This window comes from Topomyia yanbarensis, chromosome 2 (assembly GCF_030247195.1).
Source record: "Topomyia yanbarensis strain Yona2022 chromosome 2, ASM3024719v1, whole genome shotgun sequence".
In the NCBI taxonomy this organism is placed as follows: Eukaryota; Metazoa; Arthropoda; class Insecta; order Diptera; family Culicidae; genus Topomyia; species Topomyia yanbarensis.
In genome coordinates this window covers 331,208,979-331,233,724 of record NC_080671.1, presented here as the reverse complement: position 1 = coordinate 331,233,724, position 24,746 = coordinate 331,208,979, and the positions used below count along the sequence as shown (strand labels likewise).

Here is a 24,746-nt window from a genome sequence, read left to right as displayed (position 1 = left end):
TTCTGTTTATGCTTTATCAAATTTCGTCAGAGTAAATGGTACAAAACAATAACAAAGCATCAATATAGGTCGTCAAATGGTGGGATAACAAAATTCTCACACGTTTTCTATCTCATGCCTCCACGCGAGTCTAAGTCTATTGATGACATTTGGTCCTTAGACCGGCGACGACTGGGTGCTATCAGCCTTCTGCCGATAGTAGCAGAATGAGAGGGTGCGAACAGATCTAGTCGAGAAAACATTGCCGTAAAAATGAATAGTTGATCGGAAATTAGCCCTAATACGACTAATCTGACTAGTATCGATGATCACGGGTCAATACGTATTGAAAATTCGCCGCGTCTGTTTTTATGAACCTAATGTCAAGCTCCGTTATTGCTAACAAGCCCGTGCATCAGGTTAACAATCCTTTACATTTCCCTTCAGTGTTCGTTATTATAGCTCGTATTCCAAAAACTATCCGATATGGAAAATAAGAAATACTTTTCATGATTTATAACATCTCGCGCTATCTTTGCCTGTATAATGTGTTATCACTCGGTAGTTTTCGTATATCGTAGAGAAGAAGTAACAAATTCCGTCTAAATACTGTTTCAATAAATAGTGATCTGGCCCATTACGCAGATAAGATTAGCTTAGCACACTAAGATAATTTCTTAAAATGACATGCATTCTTATCATAATCGTCACAGTGGAGATCTACGTATAAACTGAAACGATTGTATACTATTCCCCCGAAAATCATTCCCTAGAAAGCCATTCCCCAGAATTCCACCCCCCAGAATATCATCCCCCAGAATATACTATTTCCCAGAAAGTCATTCCCCAGAATGTACCATTTCCCAGAATTCCATCCCCCAGAATGCACCATCTCCCAGAAAGTCATTCCCCAGAAAAGTTTAACTTTTTTTTATTGATTTGATCTTTTCAAACGTACTACTCGTTCCCACTTCCATCGAACGACATTCTTCGCTTTCGATTCGGTCGCATTTGAAATGATTTGCATTGTGTTGAAACCGGAAGTTAGGATGACATTATTTATTCCAAATAAAAATAAAGAATTTGTTAATTCATGTTGTGTTGAATGTTGCAATGAAGATTTGGTTCTACTACTTTCCATCAAAAACCATACCACATAAACTAAAGTACCGTAGTGTTTCCCCAGAAAGAACTATTCTTCAAAAAAATCATTCCCTCGAAAGTAACAAATCCTAGAAAACAATATTCCAGAATGTACTCTCTCGAAAAAGCCTTATCCAGAATGAACCAATGCTTAGAAGTTTATTCCCCAGATATAACCATCTCCCAGACATTTTTGCTAAGATGGAGAAAAGACTTGCTTTGAATCGGGAAAAATCTTGATGAAAATCAAAAATCTGCACTGCTAGCAATATTAGACAATGTCAGAATTGTTGCATTTCTTTTAATAATATAATTATGCGTACAGGTGTGAGCTGAGAGTTATTTGGTAACAACCATAGGCAGAGCTTAAAAAAATTGACATCCCTGCGTGAACTTGAAAGGAAACGAAATTCAATCCATCCATGCCCGCTGCGATGAATGAATTTTTTGTTTCGTTTCCCACGTCATTCGTTGTCCCGACGCAGCGCATTCAAGTTCGGACATGTTCGGTTTCAGAAGCAAACTAAATTTTGTTTCTATGCTCGCTCTGAGAGGGATTATTAAGCAAAAGTGTACCAGGCATAGATTACGCAGGTCACTTATGCTCGAAAATGTAGAAGATGCCAACTTCTGCCTTCAAACCGTCCACCTAATAACAAATGAATGCTTTGGTGGATGAATTTATATTTCCTCTGCATTCAAGCATTCGATTTTGCATGAAATACCAGTCAGTTGGAAAGTTAAAGAATGAGGGAGGCGGTGAATCTGAATGTTGGTTTCGGTAAATACAAGCCGAAATAGATAACTGATTTTGAAATTTCGCAGCACTGACCACATGAAGCGGTAGCCCCCTTCCTAGGATCCAACAGCATGGAACAGTATTATGTAAGTAAGGTTATGTGGCGAAACCAAAACTTTGTGCATTACCTAAGTCAAGAAACTGATGCGGTGTAAAGCTACTGAGGATGAGCCGCCAAAAGCGGCGGCTCCTTGTTAACAAGCCAGTTATCCATTCGCATAACCGATTTACTCGAACATAGGAATTGATGCCTTCTTTCAAACAGGAGCAGTTCTTTGAATCTTTATGCCAAATAACTCTTGCACGCAAACATGTAATGTTTTCGTTTGCCAGGTTTATTCAAACATATTTCTTTCGAGCTTTTGTTGAATCTATATTACAAAATTAAAATTAAAATGAATGCACATTTTGCAGGCATTGCATTTATCGCTTATATGAGTAAATGCGTCCGGATAATTTGCTATTGCGGCAATAAAAACTCACATTTTCACCCGAAAAGTTATTGGCACTCACACAACTTCTCCTGATAAATAATTTTATTTCTCCGGATAAATACAACCGCCGGAGAATGAGCGAATGAGTTTATCACGGTATCTATTTTGCGCTTGCTGCCTTGCTATCGCTATTCCAAAACACGAAAAAAAAAACAAGTCTGTCGTACTTCTTTGCCGCTTTTCTGTGAAATTATGTGTATATTCTGACGCTTTCATTGATTTTCACGAAATTAAAATATTATCACCTTCTCCGGTGACAAGGAAAAGATCAAATAAATTTTATCCGGAAAATTATTCTCACGCTATTTGTGGAGACGAAGAATTTTGCGACTCATCTTATCTCGAAAAAGTTGGACATCGGATAAGCCTCCTCTCGCGTGAGTGTGAGAGAATTACAATGCCTGACATTTTGACAAACGGTTTGGCGTATTTTTAGAGCATTTATCCTTCTTTTGCATTGGATATGTTTCGTACGTAAAAGTACGATCCATCCGATTGCTCGATTTACTCAAACATGTAACCCAAAATACACTCGACAGTAAATGGTAAATGGTACTTATACTACACGACTGTTATGTCAATTGGCCAACTACCATATAATGTCTTATGTCAAACGATATGTTGTACTGTTAGTACTGATTATTCTTCATATGAATACATTTTCTAAGAGTTTCCCTTCCCTTCCTTTGAGTTTCATTTCTTGGAATATTTGTTTAAAATTACGCAATGTCTATTTAGAGTCTTTCGAGATAGTGACTACGATCGAAGTTTCTTATTTGATGCGTTTCATTGATCATATATTCATATGGCGGCCATATCAATGAGACGTTCTTGGGTGACTATCCCGGTTACAAGAAAATGCTGCCAGATAATTCATACAGAACTCCACGATGTTCCCAGTGGGAGTGGTTGGTGTTCCACTTGAAATCATTTACCATCCTTTTTGTCATTTTTGCGGCTTCCGGTTTTCGGCTTCTCCCCAATCCAGACCTTTTGCCTATAACTAACATTCTTGAAACACTTTTATTACGCTGGTGAAAGTTGGAATGGACACTTTCAAAGATCTAGCATCTTTTGAGCAAGACTATCCTGTTCGGCATAAAGACTTTTGGCACAACATCGTCTGATATAAGCCATTATATGGTAGTTGATCATTTGACATAACAGTCGTGTGGTATAAGCACGACATAACACTGTATATTTCTTAAAAAATATCAATTGCTACACCTTTTATACACGGTTCCAACCACTCATTCACAAATTAATTAACCCTCAGACCCAAACACATTTTTTTACTAGTGCTCAATCCCCCGTATACTTGCGCATATATCAGTGGCGCCAAAATCACAAATGCGGTAACAGTCTCAACTAAAAATACATTCAAAATGACCGCTGGCGAAGAATTGTTGTTAAGTATTATGTCTGTTACTTGTGGTATAAGTACCATTTGGCATAAGGTATGAAAATACTTTTCTGATGTATTTAGTGCATCATGTTTCAGTAAACCGAGCAATCGGATGGATCGTACATCTGCGTACGAAACATTTCCAATGCAAAAGAAAGATAACTGCGCTAAAAACCTACCAAACCATTTGTCAAAATTTGCATTCATTTCGATTTAATATAGATTCAAGGAAAACTCGAAAGATAATAATTGCTTTAATAAACCGGGCAGACGAAAAGATCACAAGTTTGCGGGCAAGAGTTATTTGACATACAAATTCAAAGAACTGCTCATGTTTGAAACAAGGAACCAATTCATATGTTCGAGTAAACCGGTAATATGAGAGGAGGTTAAGTTTGCTTGTGAGAAGCTGGCGCTTTCGACGGCACATCCTCAGCAGCTTTACACCGAATCAGTTCCTCGAATTATGTAATGCGCAAACCCTTAACTTTTCTGGGGAATAGAACATTCTGGGGAATGACTTTCTGGGGAATGGGCATTCTGGATAAAGGCTTTCTAGGGAATTGTACATTCCGGGAAATGTCTTTCTGGGGAATGGTACATTCTGGGGGATAGAATTCTGGGGAATGGCTTTCTGGGAAATGGATTTCGGGGGAATGGTATACAACCACTGACACTTGTTTTGAAAATTAGTGTTAGATTTTGATTACAAATGCACGAATTTATGCACTAGTCCATGCACAGTAATAACAGTAAGATACTTTACCTAACCACTAAATAACTATAACTGTAGAATCAAGAAATTTGATAGCAATTTTTCATATAATTAGTTATGTATTAATTTTCAACCACTTCCCCCAGAACATTCTTCATTGATTAAACGGTTGATACTATTTACGACTACAAGTGATACGGGTTTATGGAAACAGTTAATTTGGTATCCTCATCGGTAGTATTTGGTTTATTTTGTATTATGGTCACTTCGCTCCAATCTTCATAAGTAAACAATTAGAACAAATGCATATTCCGTGGCTATTATAAATCACCTGGAACTAATAAACTGAGAATGTTGATGATTGCTTTTTTTAATCTAAAGATTTATTTCAAACGGCTCAATGCGTTAGCACAACTGAGTCGTGGGTCTTTCAACTTTTTACAATAAGTAAAAATAAAAAAAATAAAATGCTAAGAATGTCGGTCTTCCAGATCTTGTTAACGCAGCTTGCTGCTGCGTGTTGAGATCCTTTTCCTTGGCGGTGAAGCTGCTTGGGGGTCATTCAGCTTGCCTTCTCTAGCGTTCTCGTTCCCGTCCATGTCATCATCGGTACTGCTTTCTTGCTATTCACGATCAGAGGTTCTTATTTGTTTCTTGTTCTTACGGGTCGCTGTTGTAAATCCGTCCGTCATCGGTATTTTCTTCTTTATTGGTGATGCTAGTCGTTGGTTTGGGAGCGGTTGTCGTGGTCATTGTATTATTGGTTAGTTGGATCGTTTGGTTTATCTGAAGGTGTCGGCGGCTGCTTGTTAGAGTTGGCTGTAGTAGGTGAGTTTTGACTAGTTGCTTCGGCGCATGTTTTTCCGTAGTGGGCTGTATGGTTACAGAATTGGCATGTTGGTGTCTGCCCGGGATATGTGATTAGCGTTGTTTGCTTATAGGTCTCTCCATCCTTCGGAGATTTGCATTCAATAGTCATGTAAGAAGATATTGGTTTAGTCACTCGCATCCTCACAATACGAACGCCGTTGGGAATGCCGGTGAAAAAATTTCTCCAGGTATCATTCGTGATAGATTCTACTTCTCCATATTGCGACATGATTTGTTTGATGTAATCTTTCTTAGTGCGCGGGGCCAAATCATGGATACGCACGTCCACCATGTCGTTTTCCATATGCACGTAGCCGAAATACGTATCTGTAACAGAAAAGTGCAATTTTGCATTTTGTTCATCATAGTGGAATTAAAACGGAAGACAACGGTAAAAGTGTTTAACACAATATTGTGTGTGCACTGATATGATATGGACTGCTTGTGCGATGTGTCAAAATCGGCTTGTAGGTAGAATTGACTGTTTCACTTGTGCGGGATGATTTTTAGCTTCTGCTCAAGGCGAGATGTGTAGATCTGTTGATTATTGTTGTTAATTCAGGAAAGAAGAATCTTGATTATTATTATTAGTTTAGGAGCATTAATGTCTTTATAACATTCCCATAAGACGAGAAGTTCATCATCGAGGAGAGTTGAAACAAGGTGTTTCAACTCTCCTGAGTCGAAAAGTAAAACTTGATCCACAATTTACACTTTATACATTGCAAAGATAGAAAGAAACGCATGCAATTCATAAATGTTAACTGTAAGACTACATAATAATGATATTGTTATGATCAACATCACTTAATATCCTATTTATACTAATATGAAACATATAACGAAAACTGGCATTAGGCCATTTTTTGTAGTATGTTTACCGTGAATACTCAACCACTCATTTAATGTCGTTGGCGTGTATTGAAGAGTTTGTGGGCATGATATTAATAAAACAAATTCATTATTGTTGAATCCTTAATGGCACTGTTTCGCTAGTAATGGTCACTGTGTTAACTCTCCTGTTTCTTCTGAAAACGAAACCATCCCGTTAGAATTGAACTTCTTATTTTAATGAAACTATAGCGAACTCAAAACATGGGTCAGAAAATGCATAAATGGTTTTTACTTATTTTTTTCATATAGGGTGAAATACAATAAAGTGCACTTGCATTCAGATGATTGTTCTAATCAAAATAATCTACTATCAACCTTGAATATATTCTACACTTGGGTTCAGCCATCCGGTATACTCACTAATCAGAGTAACCGATTAACATCAATTAATTAAATACATGGTGCATTTATAAATTTGTGATAATTGCGGAAAGGAAGACAAAGGAATTGTTGTGTCCAAAGTAAACCAATGCAGAACTGACCTGACCAATGTTCGCTCGGTATCATACACCACAGTCGGGGATATCCGGTATGATCGTCGTTTTGAGATGGCCTCGCTTGTAATAACTGATATAAATATATAGGGTGCAGTGCATGCATGAGCGTCTATTTAACATTGGTATTTGTTTAATCGACATTCGACTGTTACACGATTCATTAGCGTACAGTGATATTGATATAAATACTGGCTCTCCTGTTGAGGGACTATTAACTGTTTACTGATATTGATTTCGCTGGAAGTCACATCATTTGAATTGTTTACGATGCTGATCTTTCATTTTTGAAGCACCATACTATAGCCGATTCGGTCACCACCTAAGGTTTGTAGAGCAGACTCTAAGCGATTTTCTCTTTTCACACAAAAGTGTGACCCGGTGGTATGGTGCTAATTTCTTCTTTTCACTTGAAACTATACTTGTAACTTATCAAAACACAGTAAAAATGGTGTATAAACTTTTACGCATTTAGTTGATGTTTAACAGAATGTACGCAAATAATGTTTGAAAACATTCTAAATTACTACTGTTGGGTGAATGCTCCATATTCACACGGGAAGGTGCTAGACTAACATTCTGTTATCGTGTTCATTTACTATATAGCGTAATCACATAATTTGATCTCTCAGTAAGTTCAAAACAAACACCGGTAACTTGTACTCTGCCTGGTAGAACGGACAATTAAAGTCGGTTATCGAAGCGTGAAATTATTAATTGACGCTTTACGCTGCTCAGTACAAGTTATAAAGTCGCTTAAATGTGTTGTGTATAGAAGTAATTCTAAAAGGTAAAATGAATGGGAAAGTGGGGGGCGGCAGCTGCGACGGAAACCGAATCAAGGCATTATTTCAACTCAGAATAAACTTCGTAGAAACCTTACCTGTCGAAAACCCTAAAATCGTCATTCATATCTGACGCTGATTTTCAATTCGGCATGCCAAGTATAAGAAATTCGTGGTAAAATTTCAATATTATATTCAACTTAGCAATTTAACAGATGTGTATGTTTTACGGTAAAAAGTTGCGTTGTGACGATGATTTATTATATAACAAGAGTCGCTTTGGGAACTCCCACAACACCAATCCAATCCATATTAAAACCTCAACATCTCCATGGTTTACGGGGAAGCATTAAGGAAGGGTAGACGGGAAATATTGATTATTCACCAACTTAACGGGCAACTGCATTATGTGCGGTGTCTAAGCTGTTTGAGTTGATAGTTCTCGGTTTTATCATTTTTTTTTTTTCGTCGGTTCTGACAGCATGAAGTAACAAGTTACTTTACGCTTGTCCGGACATGCCGTAGACTCAGGTGATTCGCATTTCTAATGCCAAAAGACCCTGACTCCTACGGTAGCAGACAAAATGTTAAGTCGCCGGTGAGCTCTAAGCTTGCATATATGATCCTTCCACGCTTTTCTAAACTTTCTCCCTTCAACTCCTTGCTCTCCCTTGAGTACTATGGTTCTAAATATTGAAAAATATACTTCACCTTCCAGTCCCTTGCTAATTAAATGCCGTAACAACTGTCGGTTTTATCACCCATAAATAATTGCTCGAACTACATGTCAAAGACTCAACACGACCTTATGCCTAATTGATCAACAGTCAAATTTTTTCTTTACCTTAACAATCTAAACCTTGCAGTAGACGCGAATAACTTTTGTCCTGCTGGAAGTTTTCATATTTTTTATTTTTACATATGATTTATTATAAAATATGCAACAATAGGCTGAAATAACTTTCGCATTAAACATCCCTCCCCTAGGTTGAGGGGTTTGACGGTATTGCAAAGATCATCAAGCATATTACTTGTATAAGTGCTACAGAACCTCTGAGACAATTGCTTTAAGGTGGTTATTGCATTACGCCTCGATAGTGGCGCATCGAAGAGACCGAGAGGGCTTATGGGTCTTTTTTATGTTTTATGTTTTTTCACACTCTGCGCCAACCCATACTAACGCTCAACCACTAGCCTGTGCGCGCTGACGTGACCGGCTGGCGGGTCGACGTGCATTGACTTTTGCTGTGGGCTGTGTTTCATGGCATTATTCCACAGCTAAATGGCAGTATTGGTGGAGGGGCTCACAGTGGGGGTCATTGTATATCCATTTATCGGTCGACTTCGTCATCGTGCACAGGCTGTTTCAATTAATTTAATAATTAAATTAATTTAATAAATACATCAATAGAAATCTATTAGTTGTCGTTTTGTAGTCATTGTAGTTTTTAGTAGCGTTCGTCTGAATATTTGTGACAGTTGGCTCAGGGAATGGATGCAGAACTGGTATATATGATAGAATAGTGGGTAATCCTTCCCGTATTCAATTTGTACGTTCGATTCTATCCATTCGGAAAGATTGGATTGGATAAATTAAGGTACAATTAATTTACCGACGCACGTGAATCATCTATTCCCGGTCAGCATAGCATGATGAAAGTCTAACAGAATGCAATTGTCGTTAATAGCAAAAAACAACATTTGCACGAGTTAAAGTAGTTTGATTTTATGTTACATGTGTTTTTATATTCAACTTCATTACTCTTCTTTTGTACATCTATTAATTTGATTTTCCATTACTCATGTACACCAAAATACTATCGGTCCATTTATGCACTGATAATCAATCTCTTTGCATCTTTTTTTTTCTTTATTATATATGCTATGATTCCTTTTATTAGTATACTCTATACTATACTCTATCTATACTCATATAGGAACAACCGTACAAACGCTCGTGTCCCTCGCGATAACAAAAACGGGACTATGCAATTGCAATCCTCTACACAAACGGCCGCAATTTTGCCCGGTTGTTAAGTAGATGTAACACCTATAAACTTACAAACGCGGTCTCAGACATTAACCCACCACTCGCGCGATCTTGAAACGGCCAGGGCCGGAAGTCCAATCGCGGTCCTAGCAGCCTAGACTAGCGCCTCCAGTTGAACCAACCAAAAATGACGCTCATGTTCACTAAACAACACGTTCCATGGCGACATGACCTTGAACTCTAGTGATATGGGCAAACTGTTTCTCTTCTACCATCTGTACCATACACTAAAAATTAAGCATTAGATTAACGGTTTGCGCGCGATCATTAAAAATACACGCAAGATGATTATAAAATCGAAATAATACACGCAAAGTCACATATACGTGACAAACACGTTAATATACAAATACTTGAGCCCTTCGCGACCATCCACGGAACCTACACCCGCGATCTCGTAAACATGATAACATCCCGGTGATAAAGTGAATGTCTCAGCTCCTATAAATTTTCAAACGCGGTCTCATGCGTGAACCTAAAAACTCCCGCGGTCGCACGATCATGAATCGGTCGCTTCCGGATGTTTCTATTCTTGATATCAGCAGAATAGGTCCATGCCTTCAATTGGATCAATTAAAAAATCCCCTGGACACCACGTTACATGGCGACATGACCGAGGATTCTAGTGATACGGGGTAAGTTACTCCCTGTCAGAATGTGAATTGTATACCGAAAACTAGCTATCAGAATGAAGGTCCGCGTGACCATCCAAGAACGCACGCGTGTATAGGAATGGCCACACGGTTATAAAATCCAGTTTTGTACACGCGAAGTCACATGAACGCGATCACACGTGACAAACGCGTTAACATACGAACGCTTAAGCCCTTCGCAATTAACAACGCACACATACGTTCACGATCGCGCAAACTTGATAACACCCCGGTAATAAGGAGAACGTTTTAGCACTTACGAAGTTTCAAACGCTGTCTCAAACGCGAACCTACAAACGTCCGTTTTCGCGCGCTCATGAATCCGTCACGACCGGAAACCATTACTCTCTGTCCTAATAACTTAGGTCCATACATTCAGTAGGATAACAAAATAAATATATCCACTAGACAACACGTTTCATGGCGACATTACCGGGAACTCTAGTAATATGGAAGATCTCACTTTTTTTTAGCATCTTAGCCGTACACCAAAAATAAAGTATTAGATTCACGGTCCGCGCGTGATTATCCAAGAACACATGCGAATATGCGAAAGTCACAGGGTTATAAAATAGAATTTATACACGCGAAGTTACATACACGTTAACACACGCGACATACAAACGAACACGTTAACGTACAAATGCTTGAGCTCTTCGCGATGATACACGCGATCGCGAGTCCCTACGCCCGCACATACCTGAACCATACAATGAATATCACATTCATAATCACGGCCCGCTACAATTGGCCTAAAGCAGTGTTTTAGTGGGCGACATGGCCTGTCTCGTCTGCAAATTGTAGTATGTGATTCTGACGGGGAGCCCTTCCAAGAACCTAGCTCTACAGCTCCAGTAGGACAACTCTCGAAAAATAGATACAACGGTTATATCGTTTGTATGGGATTTTTGGATGGGAATACATATATCAATCTGTAACACAGGAACCAAAACTCCGATAAAAATTAAATTCAACAGTAGTCAATAAGACTAAATTTGTCGAAATCGAGCCAGGCGTTCAAAGAAAAAGATGGGAATTTAATTCAGTAACTTAGGTAGTTCCGTTGAAGGTTCCGGTTCCGTCGGAGCTGGCCAAGGTGGTCAAAAAGTATTTTATTTAGCATTAGTGATCTGGTACTATAAGTTAAAGCAATTTAGAACATAGTTATGTTATGTTTGCATCATTCATAGAACATGGTAGTAACAGTTTATATGGAAATGTACAATGTGACCGCACTATTCAACCCGTAACTCCGGAACCGGAAATCCGGACACTCACTACGACAACCAATTACACATGCGCTCATATACACTTACAACCTCTTTCATTCTAAATGTACAAACGCTCGCGGCCCTCGCGATAATACAAACATGGTCAAAAACGTGAACATGCAATTGCAATCATCCACACATACTTACGCCCACTATCTCGCCAACGTTAAATCACCCCGATAATAAAGTGAACGTTTTTGCACCTATAAATTTACAAACGCGGTCTCAAACATCAACCCACCGCTCGCGCGATCATGTATCGGTTACGTCCGGAAGTCTCTACTCTCGTACCTAGCAGCGTAAACTCATGTCTTCAGTTGGACCAATAAAAATGACGCTCATATTCACTAGAAAATGGCCACACGGCTATAAAAAACAATTTATGCACACGAAGTTACATACACGCTGGCACATGCGACAGAAATGTCAACATACAAATGCTCGAGTCTTTCGTGATCATCCACTCATTTCGCAAACAGGATAACACCCCGATGACTAAGTGTACATTTTGGCACTTATAAAGTCACAAACGTGGTCTCATGAGTGAACCTACCGACGCTTGTATTCGCGCGATCATGAATCGGTTACGTCCGGAAGTCCCCATCCTTGGTCCTAGTACCATAGGTCCAATACCTTCAGGTGAACCAAACAATAAAAATGACGCTCATATCAACCAAACAACACGTTCCATGGTGACATGAGCTTGGAGCTCTAGTAAAATGGGAGAACTCACTCTCTTATAGCATCTGAACCGTACACTTAAAATTAAGTATTAGATTCACGGTCTGCGCAATCATCTAACAACACACGCGAATGTGAGAATGCACACGCGGTTCTACATACAAATGCTTGAACCCATCGCGATCATCCTCGCAACTTACACCCGCGATCTCGCACACATGATAACATTCCGGTGCTAAGATGAACGTCTCAGCACTTATAAATTTTTAAACGTGGTCTCAAGCGCTCGCGCGATCATGGATCGGTCATTTCTGGAAGTTTCTATCCTTGGTACAAGTGGTCTAGGTCCATGCCCTCAATTGGACCAATTAAAAGGAAGCTCTTATATCCACTAGACAACACGTCATGGCAACATGACAGGGAACTCTAGTGATATGGGGTCCCTGTCAGAATCTGAACTGTACACTGAAAACTTAATATCAGAATGACGGTCCGCGTGACTATCCAAGAATGCACGCGACTATTGGCAAGTTACAAAATGGAATTTATACACGGTATATCACATACACGTGAGCACGTGTGACAAACATTTTAAAATATGAACGCTTAAGCCCTTCGCGATACTCCACGTGCACATACGGCCGCGATCGCGCAAACTTTATAACACCCCGGTAATAAGGTGAGCGTTTTAGTACTTACGAAGTTACAAACGCGGTCTCAAACCGGAACCCACAAACACCCGTGCTCACGCGATAATGAATCGGTCACGTCCCGAAATCTTTACCTTCCGCCCTAGCAACTAAGGTCCATACATTGAGTTAAAGCAATCAATATATAACGATAGTATACACTAAACAACACGTTCCATGGAGACATAACCGGGAACTGTAGTGATATGGAATAACTTATTTTCTTCTAGTATCTGAACTCAGTGCAGTAAAATTTCATTTCATTCAATCGAAACTGAATGAACGCAGTCGATCAGTCGTCTACAGTAGCATTCATATTCATTTAAGGCATCAGTTGCTGTTGATCTGAAGCTCGGTTCATGCCTCTTCACTCACCGCCGCTTTCAAATGAGTCGCAATTCGTATTCAACCTCCTTCGTTTGATCCTCTCAAATGAATAGATCCGCTTTCAATTTACTCAGTGAGTACCAGTAAAATGAGATTCGGGTAAACCTAAGACAAGAAGAGACAACTAGCTTCGTATTTTTGGTTTTCTTGTCTTTTTCGTGCCAGATGACAGATGAGTGTATGCAGCTAGCGAGGTTGACAGTGTAGCCAATTTCTTTGTCATATTTAGAAATGTTGCTATAATACACATAATAATGACCATTTTATTAACACACATTTCGTCAAAATTTATCTGGTACTAGTCAATCCAACATTTTTATCACATACTACATGCTTCTAGCACATTTGGCCAGCATAACAGCCTATTCATGAGAATCAAATTTTCAACAAAAATATAATCGAGATGAACGTACTACTAAATAACGTTTTTCATTACAACCAGTTCCAACAAGCTGTTATTACTAGATTCATTATTTTTCGTCTGAAATCTGCGAATTTAAGAAAATTTTGGAAAAGAAACATGATAGCCGCAGTATGCTATCATAATTGTACGAAGCTGTCAAATTCATTGCTAAAATCACATATGTAATTCAGCTATAATCTTTGCACCGCTACCAATATTTTCCTGTACACAATTTCTATTACATGGTAAAGGGGTGCAACACTTCTACACTGGTTCTATAGGAACACATTTCGAGGACAGTCTACAGACACGAGAATAGTCGATATTCTCTTCCAGAAAGAATTCGAAAAGATTTTGCTCGATATGAACGCTATACACAGGTCATATCGATGGTGGGTTTATTGATTTGAGGTAACCAAAAGTCGCCATATTGGATAGATTGCAATACGTCCTCAATCATCATTTGCCGTCATCTACTGACCAGCCTTGCAAAAGCGATATAGATAATTGATTATTGTTTTCACTTTGGTGGTACCGGAAACCGTCATCTTTCTTTTCAAAATGGCCCAAATTAATAAATTCCGGTATTTTATGATTACTTTAAATGCTACCCATATTGATAGTTGTTTTCACTGTTTCTTGTGACCATAGACCGCCATCTTGGATTTCAAAATGGCTCCACTCCCTAAATGGTATCTATGTTGCCCTCATCTTTGATTTAAAATGACTTTATCCATTGAGCTTGAGCTTGACCTTGTGACCACCCCTGGCTACTACTCCGTTATCGATCTGGACTAGCTGAAGTTACACAGGGAATCAGTAGATAATTATGCTTGGGATTAGGGAAACATCTTTCAATGTGCAACTCCTGGTAATCTTAAAGTGTCTATTGTTCAAAACGGCACTGGCCAGGCCCAAACGTAGATCGCGGAAGTAAAAGAGAAGGGACGTTAGTCCGATACTTGCTTTTGCTAGAAGCCGAATATACTACTGCGCACTCCACAACTATCACGGGAGGAGGATATTTGTTAGTAACTAGATATCGACCCATCAACTCATGGACCGAGAACCAACGGCTTTACTTCCCTTCTGAAGGAAGGTGTGATCCACAGTTTTTTTCACTTCAGAAAAATCTCAACGACCTCGGCTGGGATTGAACCCAGACCAACTGGGATGGGTGGCGGTTACACTTACCACTCAACCACCAGCTCCTTCATTTAAAATGACTTTAACCATCGATTTCCGTTATCTATCATCTTGGACCTTTAACTCCTAAGACAAGCCAAGGCAACTAGTAATGCGATTTCTGAATATTTCTCTATTTTGGTAGTACGTCCATCTCAATTTCAATTTTTGTGGCAAATTTGATTCTGATGAATTGGCTGTTATGCTGGCCAAATGTGATAAAAATTTTGGATTGATTAGTTCCAGATACATTTTGGAGAAATGTGAGTTAATGAAACAGTCATTATTATGTGTATTATAGCAACATATCTAAATATGACAAATAAATTGGCTGCACTACCAACCTCGCTAGCTGCATACAGTCATTTGTCAACAATTATTCAGCAGGGCACAAGAAAGGCAAGAACCAAAAATACAAAGTCGATTGTCTCCAAGATGAAGAGAAAGAAAGGTTCGGAACATTTTGTCATTTTTGAGTGTATTAGTTTTATACTTGTAAAATTTAGCATGGCCGCCGGGCCCCTGGTAGTAAACATAATCATCCGGACGAGCATCCCAATTCTTTGGCGCACGATGAAAAGAAAGAAAAGGCCGGGTTTCACCTCGGATCTTCCGATTCGATTACTTAGGGACACTTTTTATCTCAAAACTACTAATAAAAATAATTAATACCAAACCAAAACAAAACTTATATTCACAGAAAAGCGCACTACGTCATTTGTTTATTCTTTTCTTTTCATATTCCGATTTATCACCATCATCGAAAAAAATGACAACCTCACTCATACAGAGAATAAAATGTTCCTACCTGTATCCGTCTTGAGTTGTCTCGTCTTATTATAGCCTTTACCCTGTATGTATTTATTATCTTGGTCGGAGTTATTTTCAAGTCAGTGAGTGTTCATTCATATTCATTTGTGTGTGGTTCATTGGAATGATTCATTTCCATTAGCTGAGACCGTGCTAATGTGAGGTTGGTTGTCAATAGAAACTAAACAGGCAAAAACGTCAAATGACCAGAACCTGTTATTCAATTGACAGTGAACTCTAAGTGACTCAAACGACGACGGCAGCATAAGTCAACTGATATAGTGGTGGTATGCTTACAGTAAAAGACTAGCCGTTTCACTTGACCCGAACATTTTCGTTTGAAATTGATATTTTACCGCACTGATCTGAACCGTACTCCGAAAATTAAGAATCAGTTTCACTGTCCGCGCGCGATCGTCGAAGAATACACGCGAATATGAAAAAGGACACACGGTCTTAAAATACAATTTATACACGTGAAGTAACATATACGTTAGCACACGCAACTGACAATGGCACACGCGAACGAACACGTTAACGTACAAACGCTCGAGCTCTTCGCAATCACAAAGTTCCTACATCTGCACATATCTGAACCGTACAATGAATGTCACATTCAGAATAACGGCCCACTGAAATTGGCCTTAAGCAGTATTTTAAATGGACATTTCCCATCTCAATTTTAGTGAGTGATTCTGACTGGGAGCCCTTCCGAGAAGTTAGCTCTACAGCTCCAGTAGGACAACCCTCGAAAAAAAAACATCCGGAAGAGCCCAAACACGTTGTATTATTATCACTATCAGTGGAACAGAAAGCTTAACCTGGGACATGTCCATAACTTCACCTCCTGGGGACGGGCATAGCGTAGTTGGTAAATCCATTGCCTTGTACGCCGCTCACCTGGGTTCCAAGACGGTTACAGGTGTGCACATTTTTTTCTGTGTGTGAGTGCGGTTGTCATTTTTCTTTGATGAAGCCGAAAAAACAAGAGGATATGAAGAAGAAAAGCACAAACAAATGACGTAGTGGGCCTTTCTGTTGCCATAAGTTTTCTTTCGGTTCGGTCCTAGTTAATTTAATCGATTTTTTCGAAGTAAAAAGTGTCCCTAAGTGTTCTAATAGGAAGATCCGAGGTGAAGCTCGGCTTTTTCTCACTTTTCATCGTGCGCCAAAGAATCAGGATGCTCGTTCGTTCACTTCAAGGGCCCGGCCGCCATGCTTAATTTTGCAAGTATTAAACTAATACACTCAAAAGTGTCAAATGTTCCCACCTTTCTCCCATCTTACCTGGGTTCCATTCCCAACCCACCACATAGGGCAAAGAAAGGGTAAAACCCATAACACTCCGACCGTGGCCAATATTTGTAAATCCCTTTAGTCAATATCGGCACGAAGAGATACTTTCATCACAGAGACGCTTCCTGTTGTTAGTCGCCCTTTTACGACATGGTAGCCATTTTAAATTAATATAAATTTATTAAAAATAAAAATGTATTATTGAGGTTAAAGATTTAATGTTGTATTGATGGAAAAGTTTTCCTAAATCAATATTTTGTCATATCCATTTAGATTTATATGTACGACCGGTAATCGTGAGCTTGAAAATAGATTTATCAACAGGAAATCGATATCTTCCCACGTCATTCAGTGCATCAAATTAGTTACTCGCCTACACGGCTGCCAACAATTTCAATGAAGCGTATTTAAATAACACTTCTCCAGCACCCACGCAATTGATGCTCACCACGCATTCTCTTTTCTTTTTTTGTCGTGACTAACGACTTACCTTTCAATATAGGGGCCCCTTTTCAAAATTTCGGCAGAAAAATGATGTAAGATTTTGAACGCTTATATCTTTTGTTGTACTGAATGGATTTAATCAATTTCTTCGGCATTTTGTCGAAAATATTTGTACCAATGTTGTATTAAATTTTGGAATATGTAGGACATTCATTATCAACGGAAAAATAGTGTTTTGAAAAATCTTTCGAAAACGACTCGGAAAAGTGAAAATTTTCAGCCCATCCCGCACAGAGCCGTCAAAATGGTGCAGCAAATGAACAATAAAATAATGAAAAGTTTATATATAGGTTCACTACATGTTTGTTCCTTTGATTATTCGTATTGGGTTGCTTGACGAGAGCAGTTGGTGGGGGAAAGCCGGCATATTAGTTTCGGTTATGTCATTAGAACCCGGGCGGAAAGGAAAGGCTCATGCACGCCACGAGAACGAGCGAGAAAGCGATAGTAGTGAATATTAGCGAAAGCGTTACGTACAATTTGAACCTTAATAACTTTTCTTCTACTAAACGGATTGCCAATCTTGTTTCATAAATCGGAAGGAAAACGTTCAACGCTTGCTACCGATACGTTGTTTGCTATATAAAATTTGTTTAAATAGTTCAAAAACTACTTTAAATGAGAATCAACATTAATGATAAAACCTATAAATAGGGGTGTCGCAGCTTTTCTCAAAGCCAGACGTGTGTAAGACGCAGTGCATAACAGACGTGCGTGGTCGTGAGAAGCTGCATCGGACGACCAATCAAATTGGCTACCACCGGAGAGAGGAAAAACGGTGGTGGCGGTGAGAAGGCCAAAAAGCCAAAGGCTAAGAAACGCAGTCACTGAAAAGGCGGTAGTAACTGCCACTAAAAATGCTACCAAAACATCGAAGGCTGCAAAGCGTACTCATTCGGTGTGAGCTACGAAAGGGGAAAGATTGTATGGATGTACGCAGTAAAAACAATCTTCGGCAAGGTTTGAATTGTTTTAAAAGATTCCCGTCTTGTATCAACATAGACAAACCGTCCTTATTAGGACGAATGCAAAATGGAAAAAGAATTTAATTAGAAAGTTTCTTTTATTAACCAGTATTAAGTTTGCGCTTGGTAATTCTGTACTTTTACCAGTGAATCATGAGAAAATGTTTTTCTAATCTACAAATCCGAAGGTTTTTGCAAATCCTTCCAAGAAAATCAGTGAATGTGGCAACTCTGCCACTAAGCGAAAGCTACACCAAAACGAATGATGAAAACATTTTCATTTATCGAACAAAAGGACGGCCTTCCATCTGCATTGTAAAGTCTATAAATAGGAACACCATGATGAAAACTGTGCTCATTCGGTGTGAGCTGCGAAAGGGGAAAGATGTATGTACGCAGTAAAAACAATCTTCGGCAAGGTTTGAATTGTTTTAAAAGATTCCCGTCTTGTATCAACATAGACAAACCGTCCTTATCAGGACGAAGGCAAAATGGAAAAAGAATTTAATTAGAAAGTTTCTTTTATTAACTAGTATTAAGTTTGCACTTGGTAATTCTGTACTTTTACCTGTGAATCGTAAGAAAATGTTTTTCTAATCTACAAACCCGAAGGTTTTTGCAAATCCTTCCAAGAAAATCAGTGAATGTGGCAACTCTGCCACTAAGCGAAAGCTACACCAAAACGAATGATGAAAATATTTTCATTTATCGAACAAAAGGACGGCCTTCCATCTGCATTGTAAAGTCTATAAATAGGAACACCATGATGAAAACTGTGCTCATTCGGTGTGAGCTGCGAAAGGGGAAAGATGTATGTACGCAGTAAAAACAATCGTCGGCAAGGTTTGAATTGTTTTAAAAGATTCCCGTCTTGTATCAACATAGACAAACCGTCCTTATCAGGACGAAGGCAAAATGGAAAAAGAATTTAATTAGAAAGTTTCTTTTATTAACTAGTATTAAGTTTGCGCTTGGTAATTCTGTACTTTTACCAGTGAATCATGAGAAAATGTTTTTCTAATCTACAAACTCGAAGGTTTTTGCAAATCCTTCCAAGAAAATCAGTGAATGTGGCAACTCTGCTACTAAGCGAAAGCTACACCAAAACGAATGATGAAAATATTTTCATTTATCGAACAAAAGGACGGCCTTCCATCTGCATTGTAAAGTCTATAAATAGGAACACCATGATGAAAACTGTGCTCATTCGGTGTGAGCTGCGAAAGGGGAAAGATGTATGTACGCAGTAAAAACAATCTTCGGCAAGGTTTGAATTGTTTTAAAAGATTCCCGTCTTGTATCAACATAGACAAACCGTCCTTATCAGGACGAAGGCAAAATGGAAAAAGAATTTAATTAGAAAGTTTCTTTTATTAACTAGTATTAAGTTTGCACTTGGTAATTCTGTACTTTTACCTGTGAATCGTAAGAAAATGTTTTTCTAATCTACAAACCCGAAGGTTTTTGCAAATCCTTCCAAGAAAATCAGTGAATGTGGCAACTCTGCCACTAAGCGAAAGCTACACCAAAACGAATGATGAAAATATTTTCATTTATCGAACAAAAGGACGGCCTTCCATCTGCATTGTAAAGTCTATAAATAGGAACACCATGATGAAAACTGTGCTCATTCGGTGTGAGCTGCGAAAGGGGAAAGATGTATGTACGCAGTAAAAACAATCTTCGGCAAGGTTTGAATTGTTTTAAAAGATTCCCGTCTTGTATCAACATAGACAAACCGTCCTTATCAGGACGAAGGCAAAATGGAAAAAGAATTTAATTAGAAAGTTTCTTTTATTAACTAGTATTAAGTTTGCACTTGGTAATTCTGTACTTTTACCTGTGAATCGTAAGAAAATGTTTTTCTAATCTACAAACCCGAAGGTTTTTGCAAATCCTTCCAAGAATATCAGTGAATGTGGCAACTCTGCCACTAAGCGAAAGCTACACCAAAACGAATGATGAAAATATTTTCATTTATCGAACAAAAGGACGGCCTTCCATCTGCATTGTAAAGTCTATAAATAGGAACACCATGATGAAAACTGTGCTCATTCGGTGTGAGCTGCGAAAGGGGAAAGATGTATGTACGCAGTAAAAACAATCTTCGGCAAGGTTTGAATTGTTTTAAAAGATTCCCGTCTTGTATCAACATAGACAAACCGTCCTTATCAAGACGAAGGCAAAATGGAAAAAGAATTTAATTAGAAAGTTTCTTTTATTAACTAGTATTAAGTTTGCACTTGGTAATTCTGTACTTTTACCTGTGCATCGTAAGAAAATGTTTTTCTAATCTACAAACCCGAAGGTTTTTGCAAATCCTTCCAAGAAAATCAGTGAATGTGGCAACTCTGCCACTAAGCGAAAGCTACACCAAAACGAATGATGAAAATATTTTCATTTATCGAACAAAAGGACGGCCTTCCATCTGCATTGTAAAGTCTATAAATAGGAACACCATGATGAAAACTGTGCTCATTCGGTGTGAGCTGCGAAAGGGGAAAGATGTATGTACGCAGTAAAAACAATCGTCGGCAAGGTTTGAATTGTTTTAAAAGATTCCCGTCTTGTATCAACATAGACAAACATAGAATTTAATTAGAAAGTTTCTTTTATTAACTAGTATTAAGTTTGCGCTTGGTAATTCTGTACTTTTACCAGTGAATCATGAGAAAATGTTTTTCTAATCTACAAACTCGAAGGTTTTTGCAAATCCTTCCAAGAAAATCAGTGAATGTGGCAACTCTGCTACTAAGCGAAAGCTACACCAAAACGAATGATGAAAATATTTTCATTAATCGAACAAAAGGACGGCCTTCCATCTGCATTGTAAAGTCTATAAATAGGAACACCATGATGAAAACTGTGCTCATTCGGTGTGAGCTGCGAAAGGGGAAAGATGTATGTACGCAGTAAAAACAATCGTCGGCAAGGTTTGAATTGTTTTAAAAGATTCCCGTCTTGTATCAACATAGACAAACCGTCCTTATCAGGACGAAGGCAAAATGGAAAAAGAATTTAATTAGAAAGTTTCTTTTATTAACTAGTATTAAGTTTGCGCTTGGTAATTCTGTACTTTTACCAGTGAATCATGAGAAAATGTTTTTCTAATCTACAAACTCGAAGGTTTTTGCAAATCCTTCCAAGAAAATCATAGAATGTGGCAACTCTACTACTAAGCGAAAGCTACACCAAAACGAATGATGAAAATATTTTCATTTATCGAACAAAAGGACGGCCTTCCATCTGCATTGTAAAGTCTATAAATAGGAACACCTTGATGCGAAGCGTACTCATTCGGTGTGAGCTGCGAAAGGGGAAATATGTATGTACGCAGTAAAAACAATCGTCGGTAAGGTTTTAATTGTTTTAAAAGATTCCCGTCTTGTATCAACATAGCTATCTACAAACCGTCCTTATTAGGACGAATGTAAAATGGAAAAAGAATTTAATTAGAAAGTTTCTTTTATTAACTAGTATTAAGTTTGCGCTTGGTAATTCTGTACTTTTACCAGTGAATCATGAGAAAATGTTTTTCTAATCTACAAACTCGAAGGTTTTTGCAAATCCTTCCAAGAAAATCAGTGAATGTCGCAACTCTGACACTAAGCGAAAGCTACACCAAAACGAATGATGAAAAGATGGGTTGGTGATGTATATGACATAACAGGGGTGTCGTGACCACACTTCGAAGTTATTTCAAATCTTGCAAAGCATAAATTGACATAATTTCAATGATTGTTCCTTTATGAATGAAATGACAAATTTTCAGGTCAACGCGGCAATAACTTTGCAATTTATAGAACAATTTTATATTTTTAGTTATCATATATTAACTGTCATCTCTTCCAAACAACTTAACCCTCTGCTGCCAACCCCGTGGTTTTGCAGGGTTAAGGAGAATCATTGTAAAATGTCCAATACATGATTTTATGTTGTTACCTCCACTAAAAACACTTCAGAACACTCCCACCTGTCATACATGCACATTGTCTGCTTGTTGAAATCATTATATGAAATTATTGACCTGTATTCAATGCGGAGAACTCGTTAATAAAATTGTTTTGCTGAATATACTAACGAACGGGATCCCCAGGAAAATTTCGCTGAGCCCGGTGAATCGAACTTAATGCGTAAAATTTAGCCATTTGAAAGAGATACAAGCAGAATTTTAAGAATATGATCATCGCGGTTATGTCCCGGACATTACCCGCTCCTAGGTTTTTGCTAAGTGTGTTCATTTTTGTACGAAAAAGATTCCGATGGTTGTTTCGAGAGATTTTAACATTGATATTTCAAAGGAAGAAAATTGTTCATTTCATGAATGAATGTCTCAACCAGCTTAGAATCCAGCGCATCCCCTATCAACGCAGACGCCAACAATAAAGGTTCTTTTCAAAACCACCATAATTATTATAAAGAATAACTTGAAACAATCCCACATATTTCATTGAGTATCATTCGATTTGAATTACAAGTCAAACGAGTAGTCACGACACTCCGGTTATGTCCTAGACATTACCCACCCATCTTTTCTTTTCCAGGAAGGCAACTGCGAATCCTTGCCGGGTTATGTTGGCCGTCACAATGCCATCAGTGTGGACTTAAATCGAGATTTCCCGGATCGTTTCGATGATGACCGAACGCGACATCAGCGACGAAATCGGCGCCAGCCGGAAACCGTTGCCGTTATGAACTGGATTCTCAGCAATCCGTTCGTACTGTCGGCGAATCTGCATGGAGGTGCGGTTGTGGCCAGCTACCCGTTTGATAATTCCATGTGAGTATTAGCTGATAATTTGTGTGGAAGGGCTTTCTGACGATATTTTGCTCCTGCTTCAGTAACCACCATGATTGCTGCGAAGATAGTCCAACGCCGGATAATCATTTCTTCAAGTATGCTGCTCTGACGTACGCTCAGAACCATCCGGTGATGAAAACAGGACAAGACTGTAACGAAACATTCCAGAACGGCATTACCAACGGAGCATATTGGTACGAACTAAACGGTGGCATGCAAGATTTCAACTACGTCTACAGCAATTGTTTTGAGATAACACTGGAACTGAGCTGCTGCAAGTTCCCGAAAGCAAGCGAACTTCCGGTGGAATGGCACAAGAACAAACGATCGTTGATTGAGTACATCAAATTGGTAAACGTTGGCGTGCGGGTACGTTAAAATTCCTATATTATAAAGCACTCAATAGCATAAAAAACGTTTTTTTTCTAGGGCCTCGTCACTGACAGCAGTGGATTCCCTATCAAAGACGCTGATTTGATTGTGGATGGAATCAATCAAAACATTCGAACCACTGAAAGGGGCGAGTACTGGCGCCTGCTGGTACCAGGCAACTACAAAATTCGAGTCGAAGCAGTTGGGTAAATTGGTCGGATAATACTTAAAGAAACGTCAGATACTTATAGGTCGATTGCTTTTTAGATACTATCCCAGCCAAGAGGTGCCGATCACAATCACCGCCGAGCAACCGCTACGCGTGAACTTCAGTCTAAAGTCGTACGATGCCGACGAAGGTAACTAAGACAGCGCCGCTAGGGCACTAAGTGGGTTTGGATTTATTTTTGTTTCGGGTTCCGGTGCACTCGTCGCATATTCTAACATGGGTCCCACCTGCTACGATAGTATTTGTCCATTTGTGCGCCCGGTGGTGATAAAATTGTACAATTTTAACTGAAAATAGAAAAGGGTAAAGCTTTGCTGATAGAGGCTACAAGGTACTTGCATTTTATTCGGAGGGATTGAATAGTACCAGTGGAAACATGACTAAGGTGTTCTTAACATTCAAAGTTTGGTGATCTGATTATAGGGTTTTAATTTTGTTAGTAAGTTTAATTTAAAACACTTTGTTACCACTGATATGCACACGCTTTTGCTTCTTTTCCTTACCTAGTTGTACGTTTGGCAAATACACCGCGTACGTTTATTTATTTTTATATTCCTGATCTCGGGCAACCATTGAATTTTGTGTCCATTTGTAGAGATTTCCCAACTTGTCAAGCATACAACTGTTTGATAAGTTATTTATTTGCTGATGCTTTTATTACCGATTAGCAGTATTAGTAAATTTTGCATATGGCAATTCCAGGTCACTATACTGCCTATAATCGCAAGTCAGTCCTATATAAATAGGGAATCCCATAGAACATGTGACTGACTTGCGATTATGGGCAGTATAGTATGCCGTAGTTATAGCGTGTTGATGGTATAAAGAAGCCTTGCCAGTTCAAAAGCTGTTTTGGTATCATCATAAATCAC

The 24,746-nt window shown here is 38.7% G+C and overlaps 2 protein-coding genes across 2 annotated transcripts in view; one reads left to right on the top strand and one right to left on the bottom strand.

Annotated features, from left to right (window-relative positions):
* The window catches only part of LOC131683918 (carboxypeptidase D), an 80,405-nt gene that overhangs the window by 33,111 nt on the left and 22,548 nt on the right, over positions 1–24,746 (top strand). Inside the window, exons 2-5 of the mRNA XM_058966328.1 lie at positions 23,017–23,252; positions 23,315–23,642; positions 23,703–23,851; positions 23,913–24,004. Of these exons, the coding sequence (XP_058822311.1) occupies positions 23,017–23,252; positions 23,315–23,642; positions 23,703–23,851; positions 23,913–24,004 (805 nt within the window). The remainder of the gene's footprint in view (positions 1–23,016; positions 23,253–23,314; positions 23,643–23,702; positions 23,852–23,912; positions 24,005–24,746) is intronic.
* LOC131683927 (uncharacterized) lies at positions 4,897–7,208 on the bottom strand. Its single transcript, XM_058966338.1, has 2 exons — positions 6,782–7,208; positions 4,897–5,732 (listed from the first exon to the last, which is right to left on the bottom strand). Exons 1-2 carry the CDS (start codon positions 6,897–6,899, stop codon positions 5,293–5,295), a joined length of 558 nt encoding a protein of 185 aa, XP_058822321.1. The 5' UTR covers positions 6,900–7,208; the 3' UTR covers positions 4,897–5,292.

Bases quoted from the DNA above. Each gene is read 5' to 3' on its own strand.
- LOC131683927 (XM_058966338.1), bottom strand. From the start codon at position 6,899: ATGCATGCACTGCACCCTATATATTTATATCAGTTATTACAAGCGAGG. The intron at 5,733-6,781 runs GTCAGTTCTGCA...TTTCTGTTACAG, and splicing joins ACCGAGCGAACATTGGTCAG to ATACGTATTTCGGCTACGTG.